Source organism: Homarus americanus, unplaced genomic scaffold, assembly GCF_018991925.1.
Source record: "Homarus americanus isolate GMGI-L3 unplaced genomic scaffold, GMGI_Hamer_2.0 scaffold18703, whole genome shotgun sequence".
Classification (NCBI taxonomy): Eukaryota; Metazoa; Arthropoda; class Malacostraca; order Decapoda; family Nephropidae; genus Homarus; species Homarus americanus.
This window is the reverse complement of record NW_024749779.1, coordinates 6,603,483-6,628,363: the sequence shown is the minus strand read 5'-3', so window position 1 is coordinate 6,628,363 and position 24,881 is coordinate 6,603,483. Positions and strand designations below refer to the sequence as shown.

General features: G+C 42.2%; 5 protein-coding genes across 5 annotated transcripts in view; 4 read left to right on the top strand and 1 right to left on the bottom strand.

Annotated features, from left to right (window-relative positions):
- The first annotated feature begins 3,871 nt into the window (after window positions 1-3,871).
- LOC121853785 (neurotrophin 1-like) lies at window positions 3,872-5,066 on the top strand. Its single transcript, XM_042348145.1, has 2 exons — window positions 3,872-3,922; window positions 4,101-5,066. Exons 1-2 carry the CDS (start codon window positions 3,908-3,910, stop codon window positions 4,758-4,760), a joined length of 675 nt encoding a protein of 224 aa, XP_042204079.1. The 5' UTR covers window positions 3,872-3,907; the 3' UTR covers window positions 4,761-5,066.
- A 2,393-nt stretch (window positions 5,067-7,459) lies between these two features.
- LOC121853781 (neurotrophin 1-like) lies at window positions 7,460-9,345 on the top strand. The gene is made up of 2 exons (XM_042348140.1): window positions 7,460-7,497; window positions 8,354-9,345. The coding sequence occupies exons 1-2, from the start codon at window positions 7,483-7,485 to the stop codon at window positions 9,044-9,046; spliced, it is 708 nt and encodes a 235-aa protein (XP_042204074.1). The 5' UTR covers window positions 7,460-7,482; the 3' UTR covers window positions 9,047-9,345.
- A 3,893-nt stretch (window positions 9,346-13,238) lies between these two features.
- Window positions 13,239-14,419, top strand: LOC121853786 (neurotrophin 1-like). The gene is made up of 2 exons (XM_042348147.1): window positions 13,239-13,275; window positions 13,454-14,419. The coding sequence occupies exons 1-2, from the start codon at window positions 13,261-13,263 to the stop codon at window positions 14,111-14,113; spliced, it is 675 nt and encodes a 224-aa protein (XP_042204081.1). The 5' UTR covers window positions 13,239-13,260; the 3' UTR covers window positions 14,114-14,419.
- A 2,710-nt stretch (window positions 14,420-17,129) lies between these two features.
- On the top strand, window positions 17,130-18,887 carry LOC121853782 (neurotrophin 1-like). Its single transcript, XM_042348141.1, has 2 exons — window positions 17,130-17,209; window positions 17,891-18,887. The coding sequence occupies exons 1-2, from the start codon at window positions 17,195-17,197 to the stop codon at window positions 18,581-18,583; spliced, it is 708 nt and encodes a 235-aa protein (XP_042204075.1). The 5' UTR covers window positions 17,130-17,194; the 3' UTR covers window positions 18,584-18,887.
- A 5,944-nt stretch (window positions 18,888-24,831) lies between these two features.
- The window catches only part of LOC121853791 (neurotrophin 1-like), a 1,258-nt gene continuing 1,208 nt past the window's right edge, over window positions 24,832-24,881 (bottom strand). The window contains exon 2 of the mRNA XM_042348156.1: window positions 24,832-24,881. This exon is cut by the window's right edge and continues 948 nt beyond it. The gene's annotated coding sequence lies outside the window, so the exon portion shown is untranslated.

The following is a 24,881-nucleotide window of genomic DNA, read 5'->3' as shown; positions in this document are numbered from 1 at the left end:
TGTGTGTTTCCACAAACATAGATACCTTTACTGCCGTTTATTAGTAGCGTAACAAGTTTTTTCTCAAAATTTAGGGGAGATGGTCTACTAACCACTCTGGTATGATATCCTCTCTGTGCTGAATAAAATAGTCTGGCATTAACTAAATAATAATTAAAAGTGAGTTCCCCGTAGTGAAAGGGTTAACCTATAAAATAGACTTTAAGACACTCCAGTGAATAGAAAAGATCAATCTACAAGTAAAATTATACTAACAAGAAATTATGAAAAAAGCATTCGGTATTAAGAATGTTTTGTCCATTAAGAACAGTAATCTTCCAGATATCAATAAAATGCATGTTCTTGGCTGTTATCGAGGTCAAATATAAATCTTGGTTTACCAATTGATGCTCATAAATCGGTGAAAAACTCATACCATCAACCACAGGAGCACCCGGAGTGCCCAGCAGATTTCATCACCACACAAATGAACACTTTATTAACATCTTCCATTAAGTCTGACATCTTGCCTACCCAGAACCTATTTTAGTTATGTAATTCCTGCTACTTAAAAAAAATCCACCTATTATAATTTAAGCAAAATATGATGACAAATATTTCCGACTGAGCCTCGTCCAAGGCAAGAGATCACATATCACACGCCAGGACTTTGAGACAAGAGGAGACATTTCCCAAGTCAAAAATCTGCCTGAAGATTATACTTATTCTTGAAATCTTTATAATTTAACTAAGTATATTTTAACTAATAAATAATCTGGACGACATGAAGACCACTAATAATACCTCCTACCACAGAGATACCTATTCCTAGTTTACTTCTCCCGTATATGATACTTGGAGGTCATCTGAGGCACAATCGTATAATTATTTTATTATTTTCGTTTTATTTTATTTGTTTTATTTAACTATGGTAGTGAATAGTGACATCACCCACATGAATCTGATCTATGGATATATATATGTAGGTATGTGTATGTGTATGCGTGTGTATATATATATATATATATATATATATATATATATATATATATATATATATATATATATATATATATATATATATATATATATATATACAGGGTGAGCGTAAAGTCTTTCCCAGATTATGAAAAATCATATCTCGAAGACCATTCTAGATAGAAACATGAATGTTTGTGTAGACGAATTCATATATTTTTTTCATGCATATTTTAAGCTGCAAAAAACTGTATGTTTGCACCTAGCATATGTTTTGTGTAATAAATGTTTGTGTATGAACCTTTGTCCTGCGTGGCAGTGAGAAGTGATACCACCCTCAGTGTCAAGACCTGACTGAATTACTCAGAATAGGCAAACTGTACTCCAAGCTTTGTCAATAAATTTGTTAAACTAAAAAAGCTATGCATTAATCCACAAAACTACATCAGGTACAGTCCCCTTCACTAGTGCGCTTACAGGGGCTCGTCAGGTTTTGTGCAGAGTGGCAGCCCTGTGTTTGTTTACATACGACAGAAGGAAACTGGCAATAGTAAAATACATTGGAATCAAATTAAAACAATATTAAAACAAATATCTCAAAGATAATGATTTGTGGAATGTTCATATGACGAGCTCCTGTAAACGCACTAGTGAAGGGGACTGAACACTGAATCCCAAAATAATGAGCACTTGATACTTCGAAAAGAAAAATACTCTGATACTTCCGTTACTGCACGTAGCTCAATTCCTGGTAATTAAATAAGCCGGGGACAGCTGGATCTTGAAAAATATTAGTTCTTATGCGTTACTTCTTAAAGAAAGTTATGTTTATGCTTTCGAGTGTATTTTGAAACATCAATTTGTATTTCGGTTGTGAAAAACTTAATAGTAAGAAAAACATTAATAAACGAAATAATACATTTGAAAAATATCAATGTTCAGGACCAGATTTCTTAGTAGATGAGGTAACGTGTATTGTACCTTCAGCGTCTTAGTTATAGTCGTCGTGGCTTTCTGTGGCTTTAACAAATACTAACTTTAGTGTCCAAACCATATTCTGATAACTCTTCACCCAATTCATTTAAACCCTGAGTTAGAAATTTTTCATCATGTGTAGAGCAGGTGAGTTGTGATACTACATCTCTTGTTGGTTCCATGAGCCTCTTAGTACAGATCCTGGATAACTCAAAACTCTGAAATTTTCGATATTTTTCGTGTTTAACATAAATGTTCTTTACACAATGAAACGAAGAAATTTAATTCGGGTAATTTAAAATAATTAAAAACTTGTGACTCCAGGACGGACAGCTTAAGGAATCTAAAATAAGATAAAAGTACTACTGTATGTTTAATGTAAATAATCATAGTCTTATAATACACTCAAACACTCTTTGTTGGGTTGCCGAGGTACTAGTAATGTTTCAACAGAAAATCGATGCTTTGGACAATATTATCACAAGAGAAGACCCGATGAGCACTTTGTGTATAATGACTGGCATTCTCGTCTTCTCACTTTACACTTCATAAAACTTTTAGCGAGACAATCTAAAGTAAAACAATACTATGACGCACGGCTAATCAATTTCAAGGAAGGTTAAGCGAAAAAAGAAGAGTTTTTTTTCTGGATTCACATTTGAATAATTAATCACCTCGAAAAGTTATCATATAGGATATTTTATAAAAGAAAAACAGTGACAGCTTTGTGAGTATTACATTTGGCGGATGCAATTGACTCTCCTCGGGGAAGTGTATACGAAGGATGACTAACAGTACCAACGTCTGGATAAACAACTACATTTGTGTGGTCACGTTTCGACAAATTTCTTATCATCATAATATGTTTTAGGTTCTGCTGTTTATCAATACGTTGATGCTGTCATTCATCCGTCCTATTACACATGTACGCGTACATAAACTCCGTACAAACAGGATAATGGGGTAAACAAATCTACTCCAGGGCCTCGACACCTCAGTCTAAGTTTAGCACCACTCAGTTACACAACTATCTTGTAACTTTCTAATTGAAGCCTGAATCAACTTGCAACTCGTACCGGAGAAAGTATGTCTCATCCAACTAAATATTTGGATAAAGACCTTTTATTGTGTTTCCTCTATTTAACGCACCTATGTCATATCCACTATGAATTGAAGTCCAAAGTCGTGATAAACCCGAGCTGGTTGCCATAATGCACCGGACTGGTGAGGAAAAACCTTCGGATCTTTCACACCTTCAAGCAGAAAAAAGTCCAAAACCTTCTTATCTCAGGCTAAGGTCAAGATAATTTTCATGGTGGCGAGGGGCCACACATCTAAGGGTCTTCAGTTAATCGGGACACATTGAGGAACACATTCACTCTTCCTGGTTGTGGTATCTGTGGATTGGGGACTATAGTGAAGTGTTCTGAGATGAACCTCTTAGGCCATGAGAGGTCAGGCACAATGTTTGAAGAGAGTTATTTACTACTCCATTTGATAAGGTTGATTCCAAATTATCCATGCCAACACTTCCCCCTTCCACATACCTACACAAAAAACACACATAAGCCCCACAAATATACATAGAATGTGTGCATAAACTGGTATATCACAGGACTACTAATAATGTTGTTTACTGATTACTTACAGGAGAGTCTGACTTAATCACATACAGAATAGTTAAGTTCTAGTTTTCTTCACTTTTCAGTCCACTCTCAGCAAGAATTAGGAACCTATAACATAGCTTGTAAAGGTCCATATATTTCAGACCTCAAAATTATTGACAAAGATATGTGATGTTCTATAAAAAAAAAAAAAATCTTAAGTTTTTCCTTAAACAGACGACGTGAATGTTTCTAAGTTATTGATGGTTTGTGCAGCGTCATGGAGGAGGAAGGTAACAGCAGCAGCGGGTATATATAACGCTGTGTGGAGGTGACAGACATCAGTGCACCTCTCGCATCAACACTTCACCATGGTTCTTGCTCTGGTAAGGATTCAGTATCTGAATTACTGGTGCCTTGCCTGTTTAAGAACACTGATAATATTCTAATATTTTCAAGTGTTACACATATGTTCTGGGCTGTCTTTGCAATTGACAGGATTATGTAGCATGGAAATCTTGAGACCTATCTAAAACATATAGATATATAATATTTTATTTTCAGTCGGTTGTTCTGGCGTGTGCCGGAGTTGCTCTTGCTTCACGCCCTGCTCCCTATGGCCATCAACCTCCTACGTATGGCCACCAGCCATCCTACTGTGACCCCAAAACTCCCCCTACCTGTGCCGCCGGATCCCCTCTAACTTACTGCTTGGAAGACCCCGAATATCCCGAGTATGAGATCAAGGGCGCCATCACTGCTGACCATATCTTCGCCAAGAAGTACGCTGATGTGGCCGACCAGTCAGCAGATGACCTGGTCGATTATGTGACCAAGCAACAGGAAGAGGCCTTCGACTACTATTTCTACACTGGAGCTTCCACTGGGAAATCTCCTTACGATGCCACCCACTGGGGCGGTCCCGAGGGCTACATCTGCCCCTCTGACGTCGCCTACGCCAGGCCCAAACGTGCCCAGAATGTAGAGGGCAAGTGGCGTGTTATTGTTAACGATGTTCACTACTACACCCAGACCGCCCGCCTGGAGACTTGTCTCTTCCCTGAAGCTGCTTGCCGCGCCCTTGCTCCCTGCTTCAAGAGTCACTGCACCCAGAAGTACGTCTACCACCGCCTCCTGTCCTTCGACCCCTGTGATCCCTACAAGGGTCTCTTCATCGACATCTACAAGATGCCATCTGCCTGCTCTTGCCACATCCCCGCCTAAGACTCTCCAACAATGAGCATTGAGCAGTCTTACTAGAGCCTTCAGGATAGTCCTGAGGCTCTGTGCCCATGCCAGAACCACCGTCACCCTGTAAACCCCGCCCCTGCCGCGGAGGAGAAGCCCCGAGATGACTGGAGAACTGCTTTCTTCATGTACCATCAATAATAATGCCAGGGACTCCCGGGACGCTCCTCGCCGCTCCTCTTACTCCTCCTTTTTCCTCTTCTTCCTCTTATTGACAACCATGTGAGTGCCAGATGCGAGAAGTTACTGTACTGTATGTTTTAAATTAAATTCCAAAATTAGTGTTACTGTTTCCATAAACACCGATATCCTTGCTTCCGTTTAAGGATAATGGAATCAAATGGTTCGATATTTAAAAGGTAATTTTTTTACACCTACCACTTAATAGAAATATTTAAAAAACTATGATACAAAAAAAGATATAAATGCCTTATCCTTCTGATATAATCAACCGCCATTGTTATGGGTTCCCGAGGCATTAGTAATGTTTCAATTATCAATCGACGCTTTAGAACATACATACATACATACACACACACATACGCACATACATACACACACATACACACTTACACACATACATACACATATACATACATACACACATGCATACATACACACATACACATATACATACATACACACACATGCATACATACACACATACACATATACATACATACACACACATGCATACATACACATACATACATACGCATACATTAATACATACATATACATACATACATACATAACAAAAGGACACTCGATAGCCACTTTGTGTATGAAGACTGGCATTCTCTTACTTTTCACCTAAGACTTCATAAAACTCTTAGTGAGACAAAACAACGTATAACAATGTTACACAAAGTTAATCAATTTAGATGAATATTAAGTGAAAAAATAATTCTTCTGGATTCAAACAAATAATTCTTAACATCATTTAGTCACCTCGAAAAGTTATCATATAGATTATTTTTAAAAATAAAAAACATTTTCAGATTTATGTGTATGGATTATTACATATGTTGTAAGAGGCTTGGAATGCTGGGAAGGGGAATTAAACGACTTAAAAGCAAAGTTGAACATTGAACCGATCACTCAAGACCCGAGTTCAACAGCTGAGCGAGCAGAACTGTACACTCAAGACGGGACTAGAGACAACAGCGGATCGGGTGGACTATGTAGGGGCGGAGAAACAACCTTAGGTCAACTGGAGTCCCCGAGAACTGGGAGTCATCCCAACACAAAATTTCGCGCTAGCTGAATGAACATGTTAGACTTGCTCTAGTCAAGTTTGACTTTGTTCAACGTGTCGGGAACCCAACTCCTCCCGCCCCCAAGTCATCATAAAGTTCTCTTCCCCTTCTGTCCGCGACAAAGTCTTCCACCAGCGCAATAAGATGAAAGGCACTACTATCTTCTTTGACGAGGACCTATGCCCAGGTACGACTAAAACCCGCCAACTACAAATGGACCAGTTTAAAGAAGCCAGGAGACAAGGGAAACACATGACGTTCAGCCATAAAACCCTTGTTGTGAGATACTCTCGGGCATGTGGATACCCCCCACTCATCCACCCGCTGTACTAACCTCTCCCTCCCCTCCCAAAGCCCACAACAAGAACCCTCTTCCCACAGAGAGGGAGCCAACCACAACCCACTTCCTATACATATGAAGATGTTTGGACTAGACCACCTGTACAAAGTTGAGATACAACAGCGCTTCCTGCCACCCTGGCGGACAGTTCCCTTCGATATCACAATACCGACATATCCGCCTAAAAAATTAATTGTACAAAGTATTTATCTCCAACACACTGCCAAAGTGAGAGCTCTTGAACACATACACACTCTACAGACTGATGATAATATCACACAGACCATCTACACTGATGGATCTCTTAACACAGCCTGTGGGAGGGCTGGAAGTGCTATTGTTGTGACTCAACCTGACGGTAATATAATTGAGAAAGGAGTTAGAATTAACAACTGGGCATCCACTCTACAAACTGAATTAGTTCCCATACTCACAGCTATTAAATTTATTGAAACCACTGTCACTGACAGTCTCATCATCACTGACTCTCTATCCTCACTACCTGCCCTTGACACCCTCAACTCAAGTTGTCACGCTCTTGTCTCTGAAGCCAGACACAAATATGTGTACCTTGTTGACCGGGGTGTCAAGGTCAAACTGTTGTGGAACCCTTCTCACATAGGCCTCAAAGAACATGACAGAGTTGTTGCCCTCGCCAAGCTCGCGTCTAACAAAGACACTGCTGAATACAAACTGGGTCTGTCAAAATGAACCCTTAAAACTAATTAGGAAGGAACTTACTGATGAATTTGATGCAAGCAGACAAGTGTAAACAGGCACTAGTCAATCCATTGTTAACCATAATGAGATGTATCAAGTGAAACATGTATATGGAGCAAGTAACAAGATCCTGGATTACAAGATGTAACCGCTAGACTAAGGTTAGGATATAAGTACCTCTGGCAGAAAATTCGCGATGAATGTGAACCATATGGTCATAAACAGAGAAACTCGTTTTCGTAAATATCTGACCTTCTCCTCTACACCATAAGTCTTAGAAAGTGTACGGTAGGTGGGCGAGGCTTAGCCCTGCCATATATAATGAGGAGGCGACCCCCTGAATCAGTTGTGTCTGACTCTCGCTCCTGGGCGCTTCATAATGGTTCTCTTTTTGGTAGGTTTAGCCATATTTTGACGACCTTCATATTAGATGTTTTATATATATATATATATATATATATATATATATATATATATATATATATATATATATATATATATATATATATATATATATATATATATATATATATATATATATATATATATATATATATATATATATATATATATATATATATATATATATATATACATATACTGTATATTTATAAAAGGCAACAAATGATGTAGAAAATATAGGCCCAGAAGAAACGTGCACAATATTCACTGTCTTTTCTTTTACATTATTACGACACTGATCTTGTCATATAGTTTATTAAGAGTAATAAATCAATCCAACAGTGAACGGTGGGATATATAAGATTAAGAGTTTTATCAACAGATTCATTTTTCTTCCTAAAATTCAATGGTAAGTCCAAATTTCGCTCAAACAGTGATCATTATTTACCTACTTCCATTATTCACGGGATCGGATATCAGGGTAACATGGTAGTCCAAGATCTCCTTCAACAGAACAACATTCATTATGTTATTAATAAAACAACGAGAACAGAAAGAAAACTACACCGCTGGATTCACAGTTGCCCAGTAACGATACCTCAATATTAGCCTAATTCAACCTTTCATATTATTTGCTACTGTAACATTTCGATAACTATCTCCCAAAACTTGACATACTGTACTTGAGTGATTTTACGATGTTTATGTCATATTCACGTGCCACTCAAGTACTGATATTAATATCACATTCCTGCATTCCTTAAAACTGACCCAACCATTCAACCAAATTTTAAAGAAATTTCTAATCAAATATTTAATTTTATCATGATTTTTTTTGTATCTCCAAGTCGGTAATTCTGGCGTGTGCCGGAGCTGTGTTAGGATCCGTCCACCCACCAGCCTACGGCCACCCTCGTCCTGCCTATGGCCACCAGCCTGCCTATGGTCACCAACCTTCCTATAAACACGAATATTGTGACCCAACGGCCACCCCCACCTGCGCCGCCAACTCCACCCTCACCTACTGCCTGGAGGACGCTGAGTACCCCGAGTATGAGATCAAGGGCGCCATCAGTGCTGACCATATCTTCGCCAAGAAGTACGCTGATGTGGCCGACCAGTCAGCTGATGACCTGGTCGACATGGTGACCAAGGAGCAGGAAGAGGCCTTCGACTACTCCTACTACACTGGTGCCTCCACTGGTGACTCGCCCTACGATGCCACCCACTGGGGCGGTCCCGAGGGCTACATCTGCCCCTCTGACGTCGCCTACGTCATGGCCAAACGTGCCCAGAATGTAGAGGGCAAGTGGCGTGTTATTGTCAATGACGTTCACTACTACACCCAGACCGCCCGCCTGGAGACTTGTCTCTTCCCTGAAGCTGCTTGCCGCGCCCTTGCTCCCTGCTTCAAGAGTCACTGCACCCAGAAGTACGTCTACCACCGCCTCCTGTCCTTCGACCCCTGTGATCCCTACAAGGGTCTCTTCATCGACATCTACAAGATGCCATCTGCCTGCTCTTGCCACATCCCCGCCTAAGACTCTCCAACAATGAAGAGTCTTACCTGAGCCTCCAGGATAATCCTGAGGCTCTGTGCCCATGTCAGAACCACCGACACCCTGTAAACCCCGCCCCTGCCGCGGAGGAGAAGCCCCGAGATGACTGGAGAACTGCTTTCTTCACGTAACATCAATAATAATGCCAGGGACTCCCGGGACGATCCTCGCCGCTCCTCTTACTCCTCCTTTTTCCTCTTCTTCCTCTTATTAACAACCATGTGAGTGCCAGATGCGAGAAGTTACTGTACTATTTATTTTCTATTAAATCTAAAAATTAATGTGTGTTTCCACAAACATAGATACCTTTACTGCCGTTTATTAGTAGCATAACAAGTTTTTTCTCAAAATTTAGGGGAGATGGTCTACTAACCACTCTGGTATGATCTCCTCTCTGTGCTGAATAAAATAGTCTGGCATTAACTAAATAATAATTAAAAGTGAGTTCCCCGTAGTGAAAGGGTTAACCTATAAAATAGACTTTAAGACACTCCAGTGAATAGAAAAGATCAATCTACAAGTAAAATTATACTAACAAGAAATTATGAAAAAAGCATTCGGTATTAAGAATGTTTTGTCCATTAAGAACAGTAATCTTCCAGATATCAATAAAATGCATATTCTTGGCTGTTATCGAGGTCAAATATAAATCTTGGTTTACCAATTGATGCTCATAAATCGGTGAAAAACTCATACCATCAACCACAGGAGCACCCGGAGTGCCCAGCAGATTTCATCACCACACAAATGAACACTTTATTAACATCTTCCATTAAAGTCTGACATCTTGCCTACCCAGAACCTATTTTAGTTATGTAATTCCTGCTACTTAAAAAAAAATCCACCTATTATAATTTAAGCAAAATATGATGACAAATATTTCCGACTGAGCCTCGTCCAAGGCAAGAGATCACATATCACACGCCAGGACTTTGAGACAAGAGGAGACATTTCCCAAGTCAAAAATCTGCCTGAAGATTATACTTATTCTTGAAATCTTTATAATTTAACCAAGTATATTTTAACTAATAAATAATCTGGACGACATGAAGACCACTAATAATACCTCCTACCACAGAGACACCTATTCCTAGTTTACTTCTCCCGTATATGATACTTGGAGGTCATCTGAGGCACAATCGTATAATTATTTTATTATTTTCGTTTTATTTTATTTGTTTTATTTAACTATGGTAGTGAACAATGACATCACCCACATGAATCTGATCTATGTATATATATATGTAGGTATGTGTATGTGTATGCGTGTGTGTATATATATATATATATATATATATATATATATATATATATATATATATATATATATATATATATATATATATATATATATATATATATATACAGGGTGAGCGTAAAGTCTTTCCCAGATTATGAAAAATCATATCTCGAAGACCATTCTAGATAGAAACATGAATGTTTGTGTAGACGAATTCATATATTTTTTTCATGCATATTTTAAGCTGCAAAAAACTGTATGTTTGCACCTAGCATATGTTTTGTGTAATAAATGTTTGTGTATGAACCTTTGTCCTGCGTGGCAGTGAGAAGTGATACCACCCTCAGTGTCAAGACCTGACTGAATTACTCAGAATAGGCAAACTGTACTCCAAGCTTTGTCAATAAATTTGTTAAACTAAAAAAACTATGCATTAATCCACAAAACTACATCAGGTACAGTCCCCTTCACTAGTGCGCTTACAGGGGCTCGTCAGGTTTTGTGCAGAGTGGCAGCCCTGTGTTTGTTTACATACGACAGAAGGAAACTGGCAATAGTAAAATACATTGGAATCAAATTAAAACAATATTAAAACAAATATCTCAAAGATAATGATTTGTGGAATGTTCATATGACGAGCTCCTGTAAACGCACTAGTGAAGGGGACTGAACACTGAATCCCAAAATAATGAGCACTTGATACTTCGAAAAGAAAAATACTCTGATACTTCCTTTACTGCACGTAGCTCAATTCCTGGTAATTAAATAAGCCGGGGACAGCTGGATCTTGAAAAATATTAGTTCTTATGCGTTACTTCTTAAAGAAAGTTATGTTTATGCTTTCGAGTGTATTTTGAAACATCAATTTGTATTTCGGTTGTGAAAAACTTAATAGTAAGAAAAACATTAATAAACGAAATAATACATTTGAAAAATATCAATGTTCAGGACCAGATTTCTTAGTAGATGAGGTAACGTGTATTGTACCTTCAGCGTCTTAGTTATAGTCGTCGTGGCTTTCTGTGGCTTTAACAAATACTAACTTTAGTGTCCAAACCATATTCTGATAACTCTTCACCCAATTCATTTAAACCCTGAGTTAGAAATTTTTCATCATGTGTAGAGCAGGTGAGTTGTGATACTACATCTCTTGTTGGTTCCATGAGCCTCTTAGTACAGATCCTGGATAACTCAAAACTCTGAAATTTTCGATATTTTTCGTGTTTAACATAAATGTTCTTTACACAATGAAACGAAGAAATTTAATTCGGGTAATTTAAAATAATTAAAAACTTGTGACTCCAGGACGGACAGCTTAAGGAATCTAAAATAAGATAAAAGTACTACTGTATGTTTAATGTAAATAATCATAGTCTTATAATACACTCAAACACTCTTTGTTGGGTTGCCGAGGTACTAGTAATGTTTCAACAGAAAATCGATGCTTTGGACAATATTATCACAAGAGAAGACCCGATGAGCACTTTGTGTATAATGACTGGCATTCTCGTCTTCTCACTTTACACTTCATAAAACTTTTAGCGAGACAATCTAAAGTAAAACAATACTATGACGCACGGCTAATCAATTTCAAGGAAGGTTAAGCGAAAAAAAAAGTGGTTTTTTTTCTAGATTCACATTTGAATAATTAATCACCTCGAAAAGTTATCATATAGGATATTTTATAAAGGAAAAACAGTGACAGCTTTGTGAGTATTACATTTGGCGGATGCAATTGACTCTCCTCGGGGAAGTGTATACGAAGGATGACTAACAGTACCAACGTCTAGATAAACAACTACATTTGTGTGGTCACGTTTCGACAAATTTCTTATCATCATAATATGTTTTAGGTTCTGCTGATTATCAATACGTTGATGCTGTCATTCATCCGTCCTATTACACATGTACGCGTACATAAACTCCGTACAAACAGGATAATGGGGTAAACAAATCTACTCCAGGGCCTCGACACCTCAGTCTAAGTTTAGCACCACTCAGTTACACAACTATCTTGTAACTTTCTAATTGATGCCTGAATCAACTTGCAACTCGTACCGGAGAAAGTATGTCTCATCCAACTAAATATTTGGATAAAGACCTTTTATTGTGTTTCCTCTATTTAACGCACCTATGTCATATCCACTATGAATTGAAGTCCAAAGTCGTGATAAACCCGAGCTGGTTGCCATAATCCACCGGACTGGTGAGGAAAAACCTTCGGATCTTTCACACCTTCAAGCAGAAAAAAGTCCAAAACCTTCTTATCTCAGGCTAAGATCAAGATAATTTTCATGGTGGCGAGGGGCCACACATCTAAGGGTCTTCAGTTAATCGGGACACATTGAGGAACACATTCACTCTTCCTGGTTGTGGTATCTGTGGATTGGGGACTATAGTGAAGTGTTCTGAGATGAACCTCTTAGGCCATGAGAGGTCAGGCACAATGTTTGAAGAGAGTTATTTACTACTCCATTTGATAAGGTTGATTCCAAATTATCCATGCCAACACTTCCCCCTTCCACATACCTACACAAAAAACACACATAAGCCCCACAAATATACATAGAATGTGTGCATAAACTGGTATATCACAGGACTACTAATAATGTTGTTTACTGATTACTTACAGGAGAGTCTGACTTAATCACATACAGAATAGTTAAGTTCTAGTTTTCTTCACTTTTCAGTCCACTCTCAGCAAGAATTAGGAACCTATAACATAGCTTGTAAAGGTCCATATATTTCAGACCTCAAAATTATTGACAAAGATATGTGATGTTCTATAAAAAAAAAAAAATCTTAAGTTTTTCCTTAAACAGACGACGTGAATGTTTCTAAGTTATTGATGGTTTGTGCAGCGTCATGGAGGAGGAAGGTAACAGCAGCAGCGGGTATATATAACGCTGTGTGGAGGTGACAGACATCAGTGCAACTCTCGCATCAACACTTCACCATGGTTCTTGCTCTGGTAAGGATTCAGTATCTGAATTACTGGTGCCTTGCCTGTTTAAGAACACTGATAATATTCTAATATTTTCAAGTGTTACACATATGTTCTGGGCTGTCTTTGCAATTGACAGGATTATGTAGCCTGGAAATCTTGAGACCTATCTAAAACATATAGATATATAATATTTTATTCTCAGTCGGTTGTTCTGGCGTGTGCCGGAGTTGCTCTTGCTTCACGCCCTACTCCCTATGGCCATCAACCTCCTACGTATGACCACCAGCCATCCTACTGTGACCCCAAAACTCCCCCTACCTGTGCCGCCGGATCCCCTCTAACTTACTGCTTGGAAGACCCCGAATATCCCGAGTATGAGATCAAGGGCGCCATCAGTGCTGACCATATCTTCGCCAAGAAATACGCTGATGTGGCCGACCAGTCAGCTGATGACCTGGTCGATTATGTGACCAAACAACAGGAAGAGGCCTTCGACTACTATTTCTACACTGGAGCTTCCACTGGGAAATCTCCTTACGATGCCACCCACTGGGGCGGTCCCGAGGGCTACATCTGCCCCTCTGACGTCGCCTACGCCAGGCCCAAACGTGCCCAGAATGTAGAGGGCAAGTGGCGTGTTATTGTTAACGATGTTCACTACTACACCCAGACCGCCCGCCTGGAGACTTGTCTCTTCCCTGAAGCTGCTTGCCGCGCCCTTGCTCCCTGCTTCAAGAGTCACTGCACCCAGAAGTACGTCTACCACCGCCTCCTGTCCTTCGACCCCTGTGATCCCTACAAGGGTCTCTTCATCGACATCTACAAGATGCCATCTGCCTGCTCTTGCCACATCCCTGCCTAAGACTCTCCAACAATGAGCATTGAGCAGTCTTACTAGAGCCTTCAGGATAGTCCTGAGGCTCTGTGCCCATGCCAGAACCACCGACACCCTGTAAACCCCGCCCCTGCCGCGGAGGAGAAGCCCCGAGATGACTGGAGAACTGCTTTCTTCATGTACCATCGATAATAATGCCAGGGACTCCCGGGACGCTCCTCGCCGCTCCTCTTACTCCTCCTTTTTCCTCTTCTTCCTCTTATTGACAACCATGTGAGTGCTAGATGCGAGAAGTTACTGTACTGTATGTTTTAAATTAAATTCCAAAATTAGTGTTACTGTTTCCATAAACACCGATATCCTTGCTTCCGTTTAAGGATAATGGAATCAAATGGTTCGATATTTAAAAAGAAGTTTTTTACACATACCACTTAATAGAAATACTAAAAAAACTATGATACAAAAAAAGATATAAATGCCTTATCCTTCTGATATAATCAACCGCCATTGTTATGGGTTCCCGAGGCATTAGTAATGTTTCAATTATCAATCGACGCTTTAGAACATACATACATACATACACACACACATACGCACATACATACACACACACATACACACACTTACACACATACATACACATATACATATACACATACACACATACATACATACATACATACACACATACATACATACACACATGCATACATACACACATACACATATACATACATACACACACATGCATACATACACATACATACATACACATACATACATACGCATACATTAATACATACATACATAACAAAAGACACTCGATAGCCACTTTGTGTATGAAGACTGGCATTCTCTTACTTTTCACCTAAGACTTCATAAAACTCTTAGTAAGACAAAACAACGTATAACAATGTTACACAAAGTTAATCAATTTAAATGAATATTAAGTGAAAAAATAATTCTTTTGGATTCAAACAAATAATTCTTAACATCATTTAGTCACCTCGAAAAGTTATCATATAGATTGTTTTTAAAAATTAAAAACAGTTTCAGATTTATGTGTATGGATTATTACATATGTTGTAAGAGGCTTGGAATGCTGGGAAGGGGAATTAAACGACTTAAAAGCAAAGTTGAACATTGAACCGATCACTCAAGACCCGAGTTCAACAGCTGAGCGAGCAGAACTGTACACTCAAGACGGGACTAGAGACAACAGCGGATCGGGTGGACTATGTAGGGGCGGAGAAACAACCTTAGGTCAACTGGAGTCCCCGAGAACTGGGAGTCATCCCAACACAAAATTTCGCGCTAGCTGAATGAACATGTTAGACTTGCTCAAGTCAAGTTTGACTTTGTTCAACGTGTCGGGAACCCAACTCCTCCCGCCCCCAAGGCATCATAAAGTTCTCTTCCCCTTCTGTCCGCGACAAAGTCTTCCACCAGCGCAATAAGATGAAAGGCACTACTATCTTCTTTGACGAGGACCTATGCCCAGGTACGACTAAAACCCGCCAACTACAAATGGACCAGTTTAAAGAAGCCAGGAGACAAGGGAAACACATGACGTTCAGCCATAAAACCCTTGTTGTGAGATACTCTCGGGCATGTGGATACCCCCCACTCATCCACCCGCTGTACTAACCTCTCCCTCCCCTCCCAAAGCCCACAACAAGAACCCTCTTCCCACAGAGAGGGAGCCAACCACAACCCACTTCCTATACATATGAAGATGTTTGGACTAGACCACCTGTACAAAGTTGAGATACAACAGCGCTTCCTGCCACCCTGGCGGACAGTTCCCTTCGATATCACAATACCGACATATCCGCCTAAAAAATTAATTGTACAAAGTATTTATCTCCAACACACTGCCAAAGTGAGAGCTCTTGAACACATACACACTCTACAGACTGATGATAATATCACACAGACCATCTACACTGATGGATCTCTTAACACAGCCTGTGGGAGGGCTGGAAGTGCTATTGTTGTGACTCAACCTGACGGTAATATAATTGAGAAAGGAGTTAGAATTAACAACTGGGCATCCACTCTACAAACTGAATTAGTTCCCATACTCACAGCTATTAAATTTATTGAAACCACTGTCACTGACAGTCTCATCATCACTGACTCTCTATCCTCACTACCTGCCCTTGACACCCTCAACTCAAGTTGTCACGCTCTTGTCTCTGAAGCCAGACACAAATATGTGTACCTTGTTGACCGGGGTGTCAAGGTCAAACTGTTGTGGAACCCTTCTCACATAGGCCTCAAAGAACATGACAGAGTTGTTGCCCTCGCCAAGCTCGCGTCTAACAAAGACACTGCTGAATACAAACTGGGTCTGTCAAAATGAACCCTTAAAACTAATTAGGAAGGAACTTACTGATGAATTTGATGCAAGCAGACAAGTGTAAACAGGCACTAGTCAATCCATTGTTAACCATAATGAGATGTATCAAGTGAAACATGTATATGGAGCAAGTAACAAGATCCTAGATTACAAGATGTAACCGCTAGACTAAGGTTAGGATATAAGTACTGTAGGTTATGTATATAAGCTACTGTGCCGAGTAGCAACCCTGTATATAAGCTACTGTGCCGAGTAGCAACCCTGTATATAAGCTACTGTGCCGAGTAGCAACCCTGTATATAAGCTACTGTGTCGAGTAGCATTTATATATATCATCACGTGGCAACACTGCACGTTATGTGGCAACATTGCCCCGAGGCTGCCATATGGCAAGGCAGCCTTAGTCTGACTGTGTGAGCCGTGCATGGCACAAGCGAGTCACCACTTGTATTTCTCTCATCCATAATAAACGGACTTCAGTGTTACACAGTGTTTCCCTACCCATCACTGCATTCTTTGGGGGACACTAGCAACTTTCAAGTACCTCTGGCAGAAAATCCGCGATGAATGTGAACCATATGGTCATAAACAGAGAAACTCGTTTTCGTAAATATCTGACCTTCTCCTCTACACCATAAGTCTTAGAAAGTGTAAGGTAGGTGGGCGAGGCTTAGCCCTGCCATATATACTGAGGAGGCGACCCCCTGAGTCAGTTGTGTCTGACTCTCGCTCCTGGGCGCTTCATAATGGCTCTCTTTTTGGTAGGTTTAGCCATATTTTGACGACCTTCATATTAGATGTATATTAATAAAAGGCAACAAATGATGTAGAAAATATAGGCCCAGAAGAAACGTGCACAATATTCACTGTCTTTTCTTTTACATTATTACGACACTGATCTTGTCATATAGTTTATTAAGAGTAATAAATCAATCCAACAGTGAACGGTGGGATATATAAGATTAAGAGTTTTATCAACAGATTCAGTTTTCTTCCTAAAATTCAATGGTAAGTCCAAATTTCGCTCAAACAGTGATCATTATATACCTACTTCCATTATTCACGGGATCGGATATCAGGGTAACATGGTAGTCCAAGATCTCCTTCAACAGAACAACATTCATTATGTTATTAATAAAACAACGAGAACAGAAAGAAAACTACACCGCTGGATTCACAGTTGCCCAGTAACGATACCTCAATATTAGCCTAATTCAACCTTTCATATTATTTGCTACTGTAACATTTCGATAACTATCTCCCAAAACTTGACATACTTGAGTGATTTTACGATGTTTATGTCATATTCACGTGCCACTCAAGTACTGATATTAATATCACATTCCTGCATTCCTTAAAACTGACCCAACCATTCAACCAAATTTTAAAGAAATTTCTAATCAAATATTTAATTTTATCATGATTTTTTTTGTATCTCCCAGTCGGTAATTCTGGCGTGTGCCGGAGCTGTGTTAGGATCCGTCCACCCACCAGCCTACGGCCACCCTCGTCCTGCCTATGGCCACCAGCCTGCCTATGGTCACCAACCTTCCTATAAACACGAATATTGTGACCCAACGGCCACCCCCACCTGCGCCGCCAACTCCACCCTCACCTACTGCCTGGAGGACGCTGAGTACCCCGAGTATGAGATCAAGGGCGCCATCACTGCTGACCATATCTTCGCCAAGAAGTACGCTGATGTGGCCGACCAGTCAGCTGATGACCTGGTCGACATGGTGACCAAGGAGCAGGAAGAGGCCTTCGACTACTCCTACTACACTGGTGCCTCCACTGGTGACTCGCCCTACGATGCCACCCACTGGGGCGGTCCCGAGGGCTACATCTGCCCCTCTGACGTCGCCTACGTCATGGCCAAACGTGCCCAGAATGTAGAGGGCAAGTGGCGTGTTATTGTCAATGACGTTCACTACTACACCCAGACCGCCCGCCTGGAGACTTGTCTCTTCCCTGAAGCTGCTTGCCGCGCCCTTGCTCCCTGCTTCAAGAGTCACTGCACCCAGAAGTACGTCTACCATCGCCTCCTGTCCTTCGACCCCTGTGATCCCTACAAGGGTCTCTTCATCGACATCTACAAGATGCCATCTGCCTGCTCTTGCCACATCCCCGCCTAAGACTCTCTAACAATGAGCAGTCTTACTAGAGCCTTCAGGATAGTCCTGAGGCTCTGTGCCCATGCCAGAACCACCGACACCCTGTAAACCCCGCCCCTGCCGCGGAGGAGAAGCCCCGAGATGACTGGAGAACTGCTTTCTTCACGTACCGCCACTAGTCATGCCAGGGATTCCCGGGACGCTCCTCGCCGCTCCTCTTACTCCTCCTTTTTCCTCTTCTTCCTCTTATTGATAACCATGTAAGTGCCAGATGCGAGAAGTTACAATAATATTTATTATGTTGTATTAAATTCTTCAAACAATATTTTTTGTTTTGTTTTTAATTCAGTATAAACTATTGGTCTAGTTTGTCCATATTTACGAAACCAATTGGTCACAATGTGATTCATCATACCATGACTACACGTACTTGGGGCAAGGGTCAGACCTCAACAGGAATGTTAATGGTTGCTGAATTCCTCACAAAGAGAACACGTCAGCAGGAAGTACTTGATACCTTTGTATCTTAAGGGTCTGGTGCAGATCTAAAACTATCACTGAGACAAAAGACCAGTTATAATGTTTATCTTCTGTTGAAACTACTGCCACCTGTAATATATATTTGGTCATACTTTGACATATTCATGGTAAGGTAAAAGCAGGAGATATTGTCTCATTGAGGAATTACAATGTTTATACAAGTTATCTTCACAATACTATTCTTACTCAATTTCTGCCCCCTAGGGTCTTCTGATCACATTCCTATTTCTATTAAATCAAACTGAGCACGACCACCTCCCCCACCCCCCTCTAAATGCCAACTATGACACTATCGTAGGGCAATCTGCCAATCCTTGCGAGAATTCTTCTCTGATTCTCCTTGGGATGAATGCTGCTTTTCCACCCGGGACGCCTCGGTATGTGCTGACAGCATTGCTAGGGTTATATAGGGTAGTGTGATTGCCTTTATCTCATCTTCTACCAAAACTTTCACTTTACAATAATGGTTTGATCGCTCCTTTTCTCTTGCATGTAGGGAGTTATGAAACTATCTCCTCCTATTACCCATTCATCTTTCATTACTACTAGGAATCGTTGTAAGGTTATTCTTCGTAGGGCCAAGCGGAATTTTATAAAAAGAAAAACCGCTGTCCTGACTAACTCTTCTTCTTGTAAATCCTTTTGGTCCTTAACCAAAACATCTATAATAACTTCTGCACTCCCACAACGGGGCTATATTAATCTGCACCAAGAAGATGCCGGAAAACCATCCTTTTAAAGTGAGACAGATTGTATGAGTATGGAAACATAGAAGAAGGCAGAGCATTCCACCGTTTGGCTGGGTGAGGAAAGAAAGATGTACTATAACGGGTTATTCTTGTGTGACCGACAGACACAGAGAAACGATGGGCACCGCGGGCAAGACGAGTGTTACGAGCCCACGTCTTGCCGGCGGTACGCAGGTTGCCAAACCCACCAAACATTGCCCGTTAAAGTTCCTGTAAAAGAGAGAGAGAGTGAAGCAACATTGCGGCGAAGAAAAAGGGAAGAAATATTATCAACTAAAGGAGGAGTCAATAAGACGAAAAGCCTTTGATTCCACTCTATCTAACAGTTGGACAGAAGAAGATCCACCCCAGATATGAGAGCAGTACTCCAAGTTAGGACGAATGAATCCCTTGTATACTAGAAGCAACTGCTCAGGTGTGAATTAACTGCGGCATCTGTATAGCATTCCCAGTTTTCGGGAGGCAGCTTTAGCAATGTTGTGGATGTATGGCTTCCATGACATATTAGAGAAAATAGTGAGGCCTAGCATATCTATTTTAGAATTTGGCAGGATGATTGCGTCCTGAAATATGATTGGTGGGAGATCTTCTATTTTGGAAACCGTAATTGGTAAAAACTGTGCTTTATTACTATTGAATTTAACCAAGTTCCTACCTCCCCAATCGGAGACGCTGCACAGATCCGCATTGATAGATGAATCGATATCTGCTCTAGAAACAGATCTAGTTTGGGAGTTAGGTGGAAGGGAAAAGTCACAAGTGAAAGTTACTAGTGTGCCCTGAAGAATGCAGTGATGGCTAGGGAAACACTGAGTAACACTGAGTCCGTTTATTATGGATGAGAGAAATACAAATGGTGACCAGCGTGTGCCAAGCACAGCTCACACAGTAAGACTGGGGCTGCCTTGCCATATGGCAGCCTCGGGGCAATGTTGCCACATAGCACGTGCAGTGTTGCCACGTGATTATATATATAAATGCTACTCGGCACAGTAGCTTATGTACAGGGTTGCTACTCGGCACAGTAGCTTATGTACAGGGTTGCTACTCGGCACAGTAGCTTAGATACATAACCTACATCTCCCTCCCCCCTCACGCTCATAGTCTTTTCTTGAGCGGACTCCTTAGTTCTAAGTCGCTCCGAGCGTCGAGGTGCACTGTGGGGCGGATCCTCGTGAGGTGTAGGGGACTCGTCTTCGGTCAGGGGGCCAGCAGCAGGGGGTGGGACTGGCCGGAGGAAGCGGCGGTTCCTCCACCAGACACGGCCACTCGGCATCCTGACCTTGTAGTCCCGCGACCGGCCGACGCCCATCACTATGCCAACCTTGTGCCGACGTGTCATCGTCGGGTCCTGGACGCGGACAAGGGCACCAATCTCCAGCGGCTGAAGAGGGCGGGCACGGTCGTCATACCGAGCCTTGGCGTCCTCGGCACGTGTAGCGGCGCGGCGGTAGCAGCTCTCGGCTCTGGTCTGCCAGTCCTTCGCAAAGGCCTTGGCGTGTGTAGGAACGCAAGAGCGGAGAGGGTGACCATACAGGGTCTGGGCAGGGGTAGCCCTGGGGCGTGTGGTCGATTCCACCCTCCTGATGTGACTCCGCTGCTGCTTGGGGCTCCGTGGGCCATCTGGAAGGGGCTGCGTGCGAACCACCCCGAGGGAAGTGCGCTGCTGTCCTCCTCGTCTCGGGCTTTTGGGCTTGGGTTGGCGGCAGCACTTGTCGTAGTGTCCATAGCGACCGCAGGCCTGACACTTGTGGCCTCGTGCAGGGCACCTGTCTGTGTTAGACCAGTGGCCCTTACGGTCACATCCACGACACAGTGCGTCGGCGGCCGGGCAAGTCTTGGGGCTGTGCTGCTTTCCACAGCTGCCACAGGAAGCACTAGGCGGAGGCGTGGAAGAACGTGTGGCAGCCTTCGCGTTGTTGGCCGCCTTCTTATCCTTCTTGTACTGTGAGATAGCTCTCACAGCAGGTGGGGCCCGTAAGGCAGAGGTGGCGGACTTGGTGGCCTCGTATGACCGACATTCAGTCACTACCACCTGGAGTGTGGAGGAAGCGTCCAGGGGGATGAGTCGCTGCATCAACTCTTCGTGCCTGACACCTGTCAAGATCCCGTGCTTGATCCAGGCTTCCTCACATTCCCGGCTGTGCGCCTTGCAGACGTCGATCTCCTCCGACAAACTCTTCAAACGTACAAAAAAGTCGTCAAAGGATTCGTTCTCCTCCTGCTTGCAGCTGGTAAAGGCACGGCGACGCAAAGCCTCGTTGTTCCGACCCTTAACGTGCTCCTGTAAAAGGTCGAGCACATCCGTCACTGAAGAGGTAGAGTCGGGAGGCACGTGCAACGTGTGCTCCAAAACTCTCTGGGTCTCCAGCGACAAACACATCCGCAGTTGGATGAGCTGTTTGTTTGGAGGCATGCTGTCAAGGTCCACCATCGTGGAGTAATCTGTCCAACGCCGCCTCCACTCACGAAAAAGCTGAAACGTGACGTCTGGTGAGAGGGCGGGTGGGGGTTGAACAGATGCCTTGGGAGCTGTAGGGGTAGCAAGAGTACCTGGAGGACGCTGGTGTGGTGGAGGGAGTGTGCTGGCGCCTTGAAGCGCGCTACCTGCAAGTGAGGGAGGGTGGGTTAGCGCCAGGGTCGCCAATAGCGCCTCAAAACGCAACTTTTCCTCCTCTCTTCGTGTCTCCTCCCTCTGAAGTTCCATTTCTCTACGTCGCTCGTCCCGGTCGTCCATCCACTTCAGAATTGTGGCGATGTCAGTCACTGGAGGTGGAGGATGAGAGTCTGCACCCGGTGGAGGAGAAGGTGGCGGGGAGTCGTGTCTCCCATCTTGACGTTGTCCCTTCTTACCTCCCATCTTTGTGTGTGCGTGGACTGCACTGTTTAATATATAAAGTGGCGCCTCAACAGCTCGAACCACATATATAAGACATAAACAGCGCAAAAATCACGCTTATGGTCCAGGTCCACTGTTCTGTCCGTGAGTGAGTGAGTGCCTACGTGCGTGCGTGTGTGTGTCTGAGAGAGCGGAGGGAGCGTGGACAGGTGCGTGGTCCGGCAAGACCGGCAGTGTCCCCCGGATGTCGCACGAGAAGGGTGTGCGCCTGCGTGCTCCGTGGGTACCACAAAAAAACAGGCCAATGCTCAACTTAGCTCTAGACACACACTAATACACTGACACTAACACTGCCACCGTCACTAAAACGCACTGTGATGGCGCAACACTGCACATCGCGGCGAAACACAGCACAACACAACACAACACAACACACTGAGTCGACGCGCATCACCGGCAGACGTAACTGTCGGCATTGTTCACACACTTTGTAAGTCCACAGATCCTAGACACTGCGCCATGAAAGTTACTAGTGTGCCCTGAAGAATGCAGTGATGGCTAGGGAAACACTGTGTAACACTGAGTCCGTTTATTATGGATGAGAGAAATACAAGTGGTGACCAGCGTGTGCCAAGCACAGCTCACACAGTCAGACTGGGGCTGCCTTGCCATATGGCAGCCTCGGGGCAATGTTGCCACATAGCACGTGCAGTGTTGCCACGTGATTATATATATAAATGCTACTCGGCACAGTAGCTTATGTACAGGGTTGCTACTCGGCACAGTAGCTTAGATACATAACCTACAACAAGTGTGAAGAAATTTGAAAATTTTGGAGAGGGATGAGGTTTGGGCAATGGGGCGATAGTTAGAGGGATTGGAATGGTCACCTTTCTTCGGGATGGGCTGAACCGAGGCATGCTTCCAAAAAGAAGGAATAGTTTGGGTTTTGAGGCAAAGGCGAAAGAGACGACACAAGCAGAGGGACCAGAATTTCAGCACACTCAATCAGAACACGAGGGGATATTCCGTCCGGTCAATGCGCCTTTCTCACATCCAAACTTGATAACACACCAGCAACCCTACGAGTGGAGATTATAGGATAGTGTATAGGTTCGGTAGGAGGAGTAGAGTTGGAATCGTCTAAGGTGGAGTTAGAGGAGAATAAGGTGCCAAAGAGTTTGGCTTTATCAGGAGGAGAGAGTTGTCTATAGAGTTAAAAGTGGGGGAAATGAGGGAGTGCAGAAGTTATTAAAGATGGTTTTGGTTAAGACCAGAAGGATTTACTAGAAGAAGAGTTATTGAGGTCAGCGATCTTATTTTTTCTTTCTTTTATAGTTCCGCTTGGCCCTACGAAGAATGGCCTTACAACGATTCCTAGTAGTAATGAAAGATGAGTGGGTAATAGGAGGAGATAGTTTCATAACTCCCTACATGCAAGAGAAAAGGAGCGATCAAACCATTATTGTAAAGTGAAAGTTTTGGTAGAAGATGAGATAAAGGCAATCACACTACCCTATATAACCCTAGCAATGCTGTCAGCACATACCGAGGCGTCCCGGGTGGAAAAGCAGCATTCATCCCAAGGAGAATCAGAGAAGAATTCTCGCAAGGATTGGCAGATTGCCCTACGATAGTGTCATAGTTGGCATTTAGAGGGGGGTGGGGGAGGTGGTCGTGCTCAGTTTGATTTAATAGAAATAAGATTGTGATCAGAAGACCCTAGGGGGCAGAAATTGAGTAAGAATAGTATTGTGAAGATAACTTGTATAAACATTGTAATTCCTCAATGAGACAATATCTCCTGCTTTTACCTTACCATGAATATGTCAAAGTATGACCAAATATATATTACAGGTGGCAGTAGTTTCAACAGAAGATAAACATTATAACTGGTCTTTTGTCTCAGTGATAGTTTTAGATCTGCACCAGACCCTTAAGATACAAAGGTATCAAGTACTTCCTGCTGACGTGTTCTCTTTGTGAGGAATTCAGCAACCATTAACATTCCTGTTGAGGTCTGACCCTTGCCCCAAGTACGTGTAGTCATGGTATGATGAATCACATTGTGACCAATTGGTTTCGTAAATATGGACAAACTAGACCAATAGTTTATACTGAATTAAAAACAAAACAAAAAATATTGTTTGAAGAATTTAATACAACATAATAAATATTATTGTAACTTCTC